Source organism: Malus domestica, chromosome 11 (assembly GCF_042453785.1).
Source record: "Malus domestica chromosome 11, GDT2T_hap1".
Classification (NCBI taxonomy): domain Eukaryota; kingdom Viridiplantae; phylum Streptophyta; class Magnoliopsida; order Rosales; family Rosaceae; genus Malus; species Malus domestica.
In genome coordinates, this window is record NC_091671.1 from 33,774,177 (window position 1) to 33,788,865 (window position 14,689).

At 39.2% G+C, this 14,689-nt stretch overlaps 1 protein-coding gene across 2 annotated transcripts; it reads left to right on the plus strand.

The window, feature by feature from the left end:
* Window positions 1–1,186: 1,186 nt before the first annotated feature.
* Window positions 1,187–4,679, plus strand: LOC103448657 (uncharacterized). 2 transcript variants are annotated; one of them, XM_008387921.4, is made up of 3 exons: window positions 1,187–1,536; window positions 3,475–3,996; window positions 4,212–4,679. In XM_008387921.4, exons 1-3 carry the CDS (start codon window positions 1,368–1,370, stop codon window positions 4,532–4,534), a joined length of 1,014 nt encoding a protein of 337 aa, XP_008386143.3. In that variant the 5' UTR covers window positions 1,187–1,367; the 3' UTR covers window positions 4,535–4,679. The 2 variants fall into 2 exon arrangements, with proteins under 2 accessions (XP_008386143.3, XP_008386142.3); XM_008387920.4 differs by having other exon boundaries at window positions 1,253–1,536; window positions 3,472–3,996.
* The last annotated feature ends 10,010 nt before the right edge of the window (window positions 4,680–14,689 follow it).

A 14,689-nucleotide genomic window follows, 5' to 3' on the forward strand; every position in this document is an offset into this window, starting at 1 on the left:
AAGCAGGACTATAATATTATATTATTTAATCTATATTTATTAATATTTTATTTTTAATTTAATATATCAATTAATATTTTATTATTACTTTCTTTTTCCCTGTTTTTCTAGAATCCTCCCCTATGTCTTCATTCATTGTTTTCTCCGCCTCTCCCTCCCCATTCCCCTTTTCTCCCATTTTGTCACTTCGTTTTTTATTGCAAATCATCTACCTCTTCACTTCATCTTCTTTGCCTCTTGCCTCTGCACTTCATCTCTCCCTGGCAAGCAACATCACCCACTTCACATCCCACGGAAAGCGGAAATTATGCAGAGGCTTCGTCCTCTCGGTACCCATCGCCATGGACTTTGCTGCCTCTGTTTCTCACTCCTTCGAATTTTCTGGGAAGAGGGAAGAATTTTTACTGAGATTGTTGTTTTCGTTTTGCTTTTTTGTTTCGGATATGGGCATGGGTGGGCTGGGTTTCAAATCTGGGTTTAAGATCTGGGCATGGAGGCAAATGGAGTTGCAGAGAGGCATGCTTGTAGACAACACTGTTGCACACAACGCAAGTTCGGAGACGGGATTAGCAATCCCAAACGTTTTGAGGGGCCTCGCTAAGACCACGCAGTGAAGGACTTAGTCGGCACGAGTCCGACTTAGTACCATTAAACGTTGTCCCGCTTTCACCAAACACTGGACTAGTAAGTGAGTCTAGTCCAGTGAAACTTAAGAAGGTCAAACAAACGGGCCCTTAAGGGTTAAGTACGGATAACTACCCAACCTTTAGAGGTGATTCCGAATTAGTCACAACCTTTTAAGACATTCCAAAGAACATCCTAACATTTTGAAAAATAAACGCTCTCTAGGTCACCGACATTAGGTGATGATGTCACCACCTTTAATTGACGATGTCTATAATGTAGAAGGGATCCGTTTGGAGATTTAGAGCTTTATAAATAACGTGAGAGTGAAATCTCGCTTCAATAATTGTCAAGGTCATCACTTAACGCTGGTGACATGTCGGAAGTTCAATTTTTGAAAAATTAGGTAGTTATTTAGAACGTTTTAAAAATTGAGATAAATTTAGGATTACCTCTAAAAGTTGGGTAGTTATATGAACTTACCGTCAATACTTAAATATCAAACAAAGCCCAATATTAACCATTAAAGGACCCGAAATGTCCCTCAAAAATGAAAAAAAAAAAAAAAAGACCCGAAGTGGATGGTGAAAAAAAAGACCAATACTAACCTATAAATAGAAGGGAACCCGAGACCCGTATTTCCTCCATCAATCGATTATCAATTAAAATCCCAAAACCTAAGAGTCCCAAAATCGAGCGTGATAAATCGATCTATCAATCTGCAATCTCAATCTCAGAGAGAGATGGCCATGCACATGGAGGCTGAAGTACCTGGAATCGGCGCCGTTGGGTGTTATGCGGAGAAGCAGAGCTCGCTTTGTGGCAAGAGGAAGAGGCAGCAGAAGCCGCTGGAGGAGGAAGACCGTCAACCTAGGTCAGTTACTCCAGGAGCGTTGCGAGTTTTACCCCAAGGTGATTGATTCGGCCCCAATCTCTCTCTCTCTCTCTCTCTCTCTCTCTCAATGGATTTTTTTTAGGGGTTGTATTCAATTAAGATTTTGAGGGATTTTAATTCTTTTAATGAATTTAGGGGTATTCAATCAGGAATTTAAATGATTCTCTGAAATTCAATGTGTATTCAATCAAGATTTTAAGATAGTTTATGAAAATCCTTAGAAATCCGGATGCATTCAATTAGAATTTTAAAGAAGTTTATAACATTCTAGGTGTATTCAATTATAATTTGATTTTAAAGAATTTGAGAAAGTTGAGGAATTAGAGGGAATTGGAGAGATTTCGTAGGGTATTTTGAGCATCCACAAATCTTACATTCCCCAAGAGATTTCGAAGGAATTGAATCAAAATTTTACATGGAATCTCTACAAATCAATTAAACTCCATAAAAATCCATGGATTTATAAATCCATTAAAATCTCTCAAATTCTCAATTGAATACACCCTTCTTAATGATAGATTTCAAAGGATTTTAATAGACTTTAAAATTTTATATGGATTTTAGAAGATTTATATGGATTTTCAGTATGATTTTTGTGGACTTGTATGGAAGTTCTTCCATAGATTTCTTAGGATTTTTAAAAAATTGAAAATCACACGCAGTGCCGTCTGGATCATTTTTAATGAAATCATGCGGGTGTGACTCAAACAACTCCAATGTTCCAATGTGTATTCAGTTATGGGTCTCTTCTGTCTAACCTTCCTTCATTCCGTCTAGCAGACCGACCACAAGCCGCACGCATATTCACCATCGTAGTTTCGTTCCCTTTCAATCCCATGCCATCATATTCCTAAACTTCAATGCACACTTCAATGCACACTCTGGCTTCCTGCCCTTCCGGTACCCACCAAGCATAACATTAGAATCCACATTTCATTCATTTCAAACTTCCCCACAACAACAATGCATATGAATCAACAAGTTATGCACATGCGGCACAGAGTTCACCCCAAAACCAGAAAGTATAGCTATTGGGAACAAAGCTCGGCCCAGCGCCGAACTCACTGAGCTTGTGTATGTGGATTTGGGGTAATGGAAATTAGATGATTTTTGGCGATTTGAGGCGATTTTCCATTGAAAATCGGTTTCGTGCGAGGAGAACATGGGAGAAAACAACTAATTGCAGCTATATGTTAAAAAAGATAATTGAACCATCGGATCTCAGGTAGGCCAAAAAATGGAGGAAGACTGTTCCCCCTTCTGAGAAAAGAGAGAACTTGCCAGAACCCAATAGTTGTTTACGAGTAGAATTTTGAAAAAAAAATCCATGATAGATGAGAATGAAGACGATGAAGTCGAAGAGGACGATGGGATGTGTTCCGAAGAGGAAGGTATAGATGAAGATGAAGGGGTTGGGAGGTTCTTTTCTGTTTGAGGGTGTGAAAAGAAATCAGATGGGGGGTGGTAGGATTCTTGATAGCATTTGGTATATATACCATCCACCTTCAAATCCATCAAAATCCCTCTTCCATTCAAATCCTACCAAATCTTTTGCATTCTCACTAACTCTGGATTTAGATGTATTCTTTAAAATCTTAATTGACTATCCTTGGATTTGGATGTATTCTTTAAAATCCTCTTAAATCCTACTTTGACTACACCATGATTTCTAAATATTTTAAAATCCTTTTTTAAAACTGTAATTGACTACACCCTGATTTCAAAGTTTATTTATTTATTTAAATGTTAGATACGTTTTCTGTTTTTGGTACCACAACACCTCCACTCCATCCACAGCAACAACAACACTAATTTAATTAGTATTACTATAATAATGAAAAGTAGTACTTTGTTTTTTAAAATTATAGGAATTTTTTTTTTTTTGTTCTTTGTGTCCATATTCTACAAGATTTGAAGAATTTCAGCTAACAGTGGTTCTGAAACTGTCACAGCAGATGAAGAAAAGGAATGGGCTTTTACAAGGAATTTCATTTCGTTCCTTTTGTCCAAGGTATCTAAGGAAACTGATGCACAATATATGGATTCTGTCAATTCATGTGACCCTTCTAAAGTTGCTGCTCAACTGGAGTCCGTGCTGTTTGAAAACTGGGGTTTCAATGATCAGTCGCTGGAATCGACTGAAAAGTATTCTACTCTATTTTATTTCCTCCATGCTCCTGCGAGAAAAGATTTCCGCAGACAGGTTCTTCTCGGCGAGATCTCACCAACACAGTTGGTGCACATGTCTTTGGATGAACCGCATTCGAAGTACCCCAATCATATGGACGACCTTTGCGAGAATTGCTATGAAGTTTGGTTTGAGAAACTTCGAAACAGCTTAATTGAGTGTGGTATGATGAAACGTGTAACTGTGGAGCCGCTGGGGACTAAGCAGCGGCAGCAGCTGGACCCTTCACCTCGGTTGGACCCTCCTGGTACTGCAGTATGGGGAGTTTTACGCCAAGTTTTACCCCAAGGTGATTAATAATTAAATTTGAATTTCGTTTATCGTGCGAGCTTGTTCATAATTTACATGCTAATATATACTTTTTATTTGCCATGTCAAAGTTTAATATGCTGTGCAACTTATTTCTCTGTTGTTTGAATCCTTCTGAAAACAAAATCATTATGTTATCAAATTAAGATTTGAAGAATTTCTGCTAACACTGGTTCTGAAATACTGTCACAACAGATATTGAAAAGGAACGGGCTTATGAAAGGAATTTCATTTCGTTCCTTTTGTCCAAGGTATCTAAGGAAACTGATGCACGATATATGGATTCTGTCAATGCATGTGACCCTTCTAAAGTTGCTGCTCAACTGGAGTCCGTGCTGTTTGAAAACTGGGGTTTCAAAGGTCAGTCGCCGGAATCGAATGAAAAGTATTCATCTGTGTTTTCTTGCCTCCAGAATCCTGCGAACAAAGACTTGCGTAGGCAAGTTCTTCTGGGAGAGATCTCCTCAAAACAGTTGGTCAACATGTCTCGAGATGAGGTTTATGATTACTTGTTTTAGGCCGCCTGGTGATGATACTCAGAGATGCATTACTCGTTTCCATTGATTTCAAGCTCTGGCCATTTTGTAGTTGGATCGGTTGACAAGCGAAAGAAAAAGAGTCTGTTTCCATTGATTTAGCATATAACACGCTTCCTGTTGGATTTGGATTGTTCATCTGCTAGAGGAGGAGACGTGGGAGACAAGTGGTTTATGACTACGAAACCCATATATACACACCTATTTCTGATGAATCAATTAAATAAATCAAACGAAAAGAAGAAACGTAATTAAACAAGTGTGTAATGAAAGAAAAAGAGCGCAGAAAGAACATCTAAAGATTCGCTGTCTTTAATGTCTTATATAGGACCATCACCTGGAGACGAGAAGGCACAGCCTATTTGGGAGTTATACACCATACCGGCTCAAGGCCTTACTTAAACTTGGCATTACATTAACTGCCTGATATGATTTTCAAAGTTCAACCAATAGTCAGAACTAATTGTGGGAGTCTAGCACCAAAGCATATACCACCAAGTTTATGCAAGAAGAACTTGTTAATCAAATAAACACCGTCGGGTGAACCAAAGTTGAGGAAAGTAAAGCCAGGCTATATTCTTTACGTGTATGGTAAAACAAATAAGAATCCTATAGATATTGTAACGTTGGTATTGCACTTACTATTATTAGGACTGGTAACCCGATAGCAAACCCCACATTGATATTGCTAAATAATGGTCGATCATGCTTGATGCTGCTGTTGCCTGCCACCAAGATACTTAACAATAGCCCGTCAAAACCTCATATAAAAAAGGCACAAAATACTTGCTGAAAGAATGATGCACAAGCTAGTCAAAACCTCAAAAAACAAAAACAAAAACAAGGTACAAAATACAATAACGACAGAAAACACTATATCTGTAATTCTGTACTAATCTACAGGAAAAACGCCAAGCTCCTAAATTTGGAATATATCGTCTGCTACAAGGCACGGGATACACGTAGCACCATTATGTACTCTTAAATTATCTATGTAAAACCTTTGTTAAATCCAGCATGCACAAATGGTAACCACACTGACGGGTGGCTGTGAAAAGTTGAATCTTTATTTTGGAAAAAAACTGAGGCTAAAACATGGCAACAGACATAATATGAGGAATAATAGCATGATGATATTATATGCCAACGTGAAACCACTATATCAAGTATATTACCAAATCCAGATTCTAAGATGGTATCAGAAATCCACGTCATTGTCATCACACCACAGACCAGTAACGAACTTGTCACCATCACATGCCTGACCCTACAAAATTCGAAAACATAACATATCATACTCCTTCCCATAGATAAATATCATCATGACAAGTTCTAACTCACAATTGTAGCTTACCAACTACCAAAAAAGAATAAGAGATCTATAAAAGTGAAAAAGAACCATGCTAACAGCTAAGTGTATGGTGAAAAGAGAACCTAGGCAGCTACATCTATAAGAACTTATGATTTCAAATCCAAATAGATATATTTGGAATAAAAAACGAAGGTATGTATGTTGCATTACATGTAGCTTGCCGCATAGGTTGAATATGGAACTGAATAACAAGCGAGTATGATGGCCTCCACTATTGCAAAGTCGAAAGACAGCCACCATCTTGAAAAGACAGAAACACAAAAAGAGTTCAAAATCTTGAGAAACAAGACTGATCAATAAAATTGTGTAACAAGAAATTGGCTCGCTGATTGAGATGAATACCTAGACACACATTGTAGACATCGAAATTTCGGTAAAATAAATGTTGACCAATGCATTAAAATTACAACATCCACTCATTTCACCTACATCATTCACTTACTTCACCTACAACCTCCACCCACTTTACCTACATCATCCACTTACTTCACCTACAACCTCCACTCATTTCACCTACATCATCCACTTTTCCAAAAAAATTTGTGGTGGTGATTCATTCTCAAAGCCTATAAATAGGCTTCTCCATCAAGGTATCAAAACACCAATTCACAAATACAAAAACCAAAGAATTGGTCCTTGAAGCTTTGAAACTCCAAAGCTCTCAAGCTCCCAAATTCCCAAGAATCCCAAAGGATCAAGAAAGCTCTCTTCGTTCTTCGCCAAATCCTTGAGGCAACCGCTCATTCAAGATCAACCCCCACGGCCCTTGAAGAAGCCCCTAACCGCTCATTCTAGACCAAGCCCCGATGGCCCTTGAAGAAGCTCCAACCGCTCATTCAAGATCAAGCCCCAACGGCCCTTGAAGTCGCTCATTCAAGATTAAGCCTCGACAGCCCTTGAAGAAGCTCTCATCCGTTCATCCTAAGATCAAGCCCCAACGGCCCTTTGGATTAACAACATCAACAAATCCACACATCTATTCTTCAAGATCACGCCCAAAAGCCCTTGAAGATCTGTTCATCCCCGTTCTTCAAGATCAAGCCCAAAAACCCTTGAAGACTCGTTCATCCATTCTTTAAGATCAAGCCCAAAAGCCTTTGAAGATCCGTTCATCAACTGTTCTTCAAGATCAAGCCCAAAAGCCCTTGAAGATCCGCTCCTCGTTCTTCAAGATCAAGCCCCGAAGGCCCTTGAAGAAACTTCCAACTGTTCATCCAAGATCAAGCCTCGACAACCCTTGGATCAACAACATGTCAACAAACTAACATCTTACGGAGATCGCAAGAATTTTCGTGTTCACAAATTTGGCACACCCAGTGGGACAATCTCTACCTCTAATCTCTTTCTCCGTTCAAGAAATCCAAAGCACACCTCTAAAATCAATGGCATCAAAGGAAGGACAAGCCGTTCTCACAACCATCTGCTCTACCTCCATTGAAAAACAGTTGGCTCAAATGAATGAAGCAATTGCAAGGCTCATAAAGACCGCGGAGGAGAAAAACTTGCAAATCGCCGGACTCATCAACCAATTAGAGGCGCAACATGACGTGAAAGCAAAACCAAGCTCCCTTCCAACCAGGAGGACCGAAGAAGGTTTTGACCCAAACACCTACAAGCTCATGTCAAATGCTGGGTACGACTTTGCTTCCTCTTCAAATCTTGGAAAGAAGGTTGCTAACATCGTCAACGACAAAGAATGTGACATCACCGAGACTCAAAAAAAGTTGAAGAAGCATGGTTATGGAGTTGACAACAAAAAAGCTGGTATTGGCTTCACACCAAATGCACCCGTGAAGATTTCAAGCAAAGCAAAAAATGCGAGTTCTCAACACATCAGCGTGAGCATTGAACAAGATCAAGAAGAGCCTAAACCCGCCCCTCAAACTTCAGTCTTTGATAGGCTGAATCATTCAAACCCTAGAATTTCGGCACTTGATCACATCGATGGTCGAGACAGAACTTCCGTATTCAAGAGACTTAACACGCCAACACCCCAAAGTTATGTTTTCGAAAGGTTGTCAAAACCTAAGAAACAAAACAACACGCCTAACACTCATCTACGACGGTCGGCTTTGGACAGGCATGAAGAAACCAAGAAGTCTTTTAGAAAGAGGAAGACAACACCAAAAAAAGAAAAACTCGACAGTCTAGCAGAAAAAGACGATGTTCGAAGCTTGATTCCTTCAAGGATGAAGTGCCAAGCAACTATAGAGGTTGACACAAAAGGACCACTGAAGGTAAGAAGGCGCACCATCATCCACACTGGCCAATCTTCATGCCAACAAGCCCAAGAAGACGGCACTGAAGATGAGGTCCAAGATGTCATCCCCATCACGATCCAAGAAGACAGAAAAGATGAAATCCTTGAGGAAGGCGTCACTTCTAGCTCTTTCGACTCAAAGTCTTCACCTCGACTGTTGAGGGCATGCTCCAAGTCAAGCGAAGTTGAAAGATGAACTCATGTCATTCCGAAGAAACTGCACGAGAAGCATACGTCTTATCCACAAGTGCACCAATTGGAAAGGGGGCAAAGTAGCCCTCATTAACCTCCAAAGCTACATAAAAATGTTGAGGATGATGAAATTTCAACACAAAGATCGTCCATCCCCATAATGATGCGCGATTTCTTCCCCAAATACTTCTTCAATCACTCGGTCAGACTTCTTGCTATAAAGATGGCGAGGATCGCTTCTCCAAGATCGCTTAACAAATACAACCAATGCTTCTGGTCTGCACGAGCATAAAAGGCGACACCAAAGCTCTTCGTTCGCACTACCTAATAGGCGACAACCAACGCTCCTGGTCCGCACGAGCATAAAAAGGCGACATCAATTGCTCATTGCCTGCACGAGTTGAAACTGTAAACAGCACTAAACACTTCTGGTCCGCATGAGCATAAAAGGCGACACCAAAGCTCCTGGTCCACACGAGCATAAAAGGCGACACCAAATGTTCCTCGTTCGCAAGAGCATAAAAGGTGACAACCAAACGCTCCTGGTCCGCACGAGCATAAAAGGCAACACCAAATTCTCCTCATTCGCATGAGCATAAAAGGCGACAACCAAACGCTCTTGATCCGCACGAGCATAAAAGGCGACACCAAAGCTCCTCGTTCGCACGAGCCTAAAAGGCAACACCAAAGCTCCTCATTCGCACGAGCATAAAAGGCGACACCAAAGTACCTCGTCCGCACGAGCCTAAAAGGCGACAACCAACGCTCCTCGTTCGCACGAGCCTAAAAGGCGACACCAAATCTCCTTGTTCGCACGAGCCTAAAAGGCGACACCAATTGCTCATTGCCTGCATGAGTTAAAATTGCAAACGGCACCAAAGCTCATTGCATGCACGAGCTGAAACTGCACACGGCACCAAATGCTCATTGCATGCACGAGTTGAAACTGCAACACGACATGATGCTCCTGGCCCGCAAGAGCATAAACTACGTACAGCACACCACAAAAAAAAAGTTCAGAAATCGAAGAGGCAACAGGGCCATTCAGAAATCGAAGAGGCAACAATGCCACTTGTCTAGAGATCAAATAGGCATCGCTCTTAGAATTTCAAAAGCCGAATTTTCTAGATTAAAGCTTGTCGGCACCTTTCACACGCAATCTTAACTTTGCAGAAATCACAGACGACTTTGTCAAAGATTTCTGACAAAGTTGAAAACGCGTGAATCTTACTGTGTTAATTACCCAACAATTGCTGACAAGAGTAACAGAATAGTACCACTACTCGGTATTGGGAAATCCCCATATAGGTCGACCTCCGTCGTCTATGGCAAGGCAAACCCACAAAAAATGCCTAACTCTTCCTCATCTCTGAGAGTGCACTTCCAACGAAGCCTCTCGAAATACTCAGTTTTCTTCCTCCCCGAGAATGCCTCTGCAAACAAGTCACACCAAAGCAAAAGTACTTCATATCATCAGGGTTGAAAGCAAAAGTATCTCATATCATGCTTTTCCCCTGTCCTTTTCTTTGGCATTGTTTTTACCTGCATGACAAGGAGAAAGAGAGCAATCAGTTGGAACTTGAAGTCAAACTTAGTCAGGAACCGACTGCCTCGAACCCTTCCCTGATTGGTTACCTAGCATCGCTCAGCCGGGGAAATAAACAAGGCAGCAGAAGATACCACATCTGCCTAGAGAACAGATAAGGCAAGTGAAAATGATACATTCAAGCATGTGAAGACAAGCACAACAAAACACTTGTCGATTCATCCGCTACTACTTCAAAAGCAAAAGTATCTCATATCATCAGGGTTGCAAGTACTCTAGATTTGGCAGACTTGTTTTGACCCTCAAATTCTTGAGTTGACTCGCTAAGGCGTTGTGAACTGTACATGTCGATTCACCACCCTTGAATCAAATCCATAAAGATCAAGCCACCAACGGCCCTTGAATAAATCACAACTGCACGTGCTGATTCATCCTCAACTAAGTCGAAGATCACTTGCCACGTGAAACCGCTCGTGGTCCCATTTCCTTCAAGATCAAGCCACCAACGGCCCTTGAAGAAATCACAAGCCTGATTCAAGATCAAGTGTCCACCACCCTTGAATCAAATCCTTCAAGATCAAGCCACCAACGGCCCTTGAAGAAATCACAAGCCCGATTCAAGATCAAGTGTCCACCATCCTTGAATCAAATCCTTCAAGATCAAAGAGTTTCATTTCGTTGCCATCTCAAAGTTTAATATGTTGTGCAACTTATTTCTCTGTTGATTGAATCCTTCTGAAAACAAAATCATTATGTTATCAAATTAAGATTTGAAGAATTTCAGCTAACACTGGTTCTGAAATACTGTCACAACAGATGAAGAAAAGGAACGGGCTTTTGTAAGGGGTTTCATTTCGTTCTTTTTGTCCAAGGTATCTAAGGAAACTGATGCATGATATATGGATTCTGTCAATGCTTGTGACCCTTCTAAAGTTGCTGCTCAACTGGAGTCCGTGCTGTTTGAAAACTGGGGTTTCAATGAACAGTCGAGGAATCGACTGTAAAGTATTCAACTGTGTTTTGTTGCCTCCATAATCCTGTGAACAAAAACTTCCGTAGGCAAGTTCTTCTGGGAGAGATCTCCTCAAAACAGTTGGTCAACATGTCTCCAGATGAGGTTTATGATTACTTGTTTTAGGCCGCCTAGTGATGATACTCGGAGATGCATTACTCGTTTCCATTGATTTCAAGCTCTGGCCATTTTGTAGTTGGATCGGTTGACAAGCGAAAGAAAAAGAGTCTGTTTTTCTTTCATGGTTGCTGCCCGCACTTTTGTTGCCAAATGTTTTGTGTTAGAGTATATATGGTCATCTCTAGAATATTTCTCTATTAGTCTATTATGCTCAAGTATTCTTCCACTCTGTGTAAAAGGATATTATATATGTGTGAAATTTGGTAAATGGGACTTGTTTTAGTTAGATTGAGATTTTGCCACCGACTTCAAAACTAGTCTTAGTTTTTTTATTTTACAGAAGGCATCGATTCTTGAAATTAATGCATGTTTTAGGCCACACGATAAGACCATCTCCAATGGTGGCTTATAACCTAAATTTTTCCCTTTCCCCCCCCCCCTCCAAATCCACTCCAACCCAAAACCTAAACCAAACCTAAAACCTAAAACTTAAAATGAAGGTAAATATAGGTCACAAATTTAGCCCACAAAAGCTGCTGGAACCCACGGATGAGAGTCAAAAGTGGGCCTTGTCCTGTAGCCAACGGCTACTTTTCTTCATCGGGTGATGGTGGTAATTGGACCGTTGGTTAATCCAACGGTCCACATTCAATTTTTTTGTTTGTTTTATATTTATATATTTATTGAATCCAACGGCTTAAATCGAATATAATCAAATCTAATGGTAAAAAAAAAGATCTAATGGTCCAAATTTAAATCCAATGGCTAGAATAATCTTAAAATTTATCATAATTTAAATATTTTTTTCCAATGGCTAGAATAATTTTTTTTTTAAGTTTATGTGGTTTATCATGATTTTCATGTATTGATTTAGTGATTTTTCAAAATTTATCGGAATTTAAATATTTTTAGGTTAAAATGTTCATAAAATTAATTTTTTTTTTTAAATTAGCCTTAATTCATTTTTTGATAATCTGAGGCTTAAATTTTAGGCCAAAAGGGTTGGAGTAGAAAAGCTGTTTCTGCGCTAAAACCTAAATTTTCTGGGCTAAATATTTTTAGGTTTTAGGTCAGGATTGGAGATGGTCTAAAGGGTCGGGTTTACAGACGGATATTTGATATTTCACTCTCATTCATATGTTTTCTTTACAAACATTTCCTTTCAACTAGGGTTTTGTTTTTTTTACAAAACATAATGACAGTTTTAAAAATATTTTTACAACACATAACACATCCACTATGCGAGCTTATGGCTCGTTTGGCATGTGCTTTTAAATGACTGAAAGTGCTTTTGGAGAAAATATTTCTGAGTTTTAAAAGTACTTGTTATGTGTTTCTTGCTTGAGCCACTTCAAGTGCTTTTCTATAACTAACTTGCATTTTTACTAGGGCTTTGATTCCAAAAACATTTTATGTGAAAGCGCTTTCAGTCGTTTAAAAGCACTTACCAAACGGGCTATTAATCGGTCGTTTCCACTCAAAATTTCAGATGCTGGGAATTGCTATTGGTATTAAGATGTTTCCTAACAAGTTCGAAGAACAAAGGATAACATGTTTGTATATTAATTAATCCGAAACAAAATTTTGTGTTTTTGAAGCCAAAGAGATCCAAACAAGATTGGGCAAAACATGAGGGATAGAGAGATGAGAGAAGCTAAGGTGTATTCTCTTGTCTTTCTCTCCTGATCTCGTGCTTTTATTTACACTAACGATCATGCTGACTTTCTTGTCTTACAAGTAACATAAAGCTTATAAGTATTTGATCTCCAAATCGTGTTGACGCCCCAGAAGATGTTGAGAAGACTGAATCTCAAATGCGCGGAAGGAACTTGTCTTAAGAGTTCCTAGTTTGCAGCAGTATATCAGACCATGGAAAAAAGAGTATGTCTTCCGTATATTCGTAATTATTGTGATTGAAGCTGTTAAGTTTTTCCAAGGGGTTTGCCGGCATGCTGTTAAATCTACTTTTGCATGCTTGGTCCATGTGGATGTTAAAAAATTAAAAATATATAAAAAATTTATAAAAAAACAAAAAAAACTACCTTGCCGGGAGTCATCATTTCATAACTTTTTTCACAGCCAAGCATGCAAAAGTAGAACGGCCAAGTTATGATTTTGGTCCCTTTAGTTTAGGTGCAATTTCATTTCAGTCTCCGTGGTTTCAATTTTTGCTATTTTTGGCCTACAGATGACTCATTGTTTCAACCTCGACCCAATTTCAACTAAATTTTCTGACGAAACTAGCATATGCTATGATTATACACATGTCATTCACATGCTAATTATGTCAAAGAATAGACAAAATCATGTAATCGTGCTTAAAATGAAAGGATGAATAAGCTGTAAAACCATTTTGTGAATGGCAATGAATTATGCCGAGAATAATTGAGGGAATAGTTGAGTTGGCAATCAAGTTAATGAAATCTCTAGGACTCTCGGTGCCTTAAGGAAATAAACATATTGGAGTCCTAATTACATGCAATCAATTAAGGGCCTTTATTAAGTAAATACAAGGAATAAGAGTCATGATGGGATTATAATTGATGAGATATGATTTGGGTTGATATCCTTTCCGATAATAGGGAGGAATTGATTGAAACCCTAGCTATATAACCTAGGAGCAGTCCCTGCTTCCATACCGATAGAAACTCACGAAAAACTATAAGCCTATTTCGATAGTAGAGTTCATTGAGAGGTACTGGAAGTAGAAGACTACTTCTACTTTGTTCGCAAGGATCAATGGCTTCACCTTCATAAACATGTCTTCCAAATTCTACAGATAAGTTCAATATAATTAGTCGATCTCTATTTCATATTGATTTGATTTATTCGTGATCCTAATGTCTTGTTGTTGTGATTTCAAAATATGTCTTACATAAGCTACATGTTTAACATTGCGAAAATTGATAATTACGCGAGTGTATTCTCTCCCGAACTACATAAGAGAAAGCCAACATTTTTTGTGATTATACAGAAGCGATATTGGGGGATGATGGATTCAAACTCATAACCCTAGTTGCAAAGAAAGAATGCCCAATAAACTGAGTTACAAGCCTCTTGCCGAAAAAATTATAACTTTATAAAGTTGAAAGAAAAAAAAAAGGAGAGCCAATAATTAACCACCCATTTAGTACTTTTATATAAAGCTCAAAGATCATCAGCACATTCATGTTGTTTGTTTTGAAGAAAAATAAACGAACATGCTAGTCAAAGTAGGAGAGTAATCACAACCAACCCGTATCGTGCGTCAACCCAAAATTTTCAACAAAGACTCAAAGTTGAAGGCTTTGCTTCTCGCGGAGGTTGTGGTTCCGTGACCAACTGGACCTCCGTTTTGAAGGGAAGCACCGACAGCGAGTCGTCGACAGAGAAATACACGAACCCAGGCTGAACGAGCCACGAACAAACGCACCCTTAGAGTGCAAAATCTTCAACCTTAAGACATTACTAATGCACCCATATTACAGTATCACTAGTTATAAACAATACAAAGTGCCAGGACAGCACCAAACACTTAGCAAGATAAACAGTAGAAAGATCGGAGTTAAAACATTTAATTGCCACTAAAGCATTCAATGCCAATGTTTTAAAGAGCGAGGGCGATGCCAAGGCATTTCATATGCTGCGTAAAACAA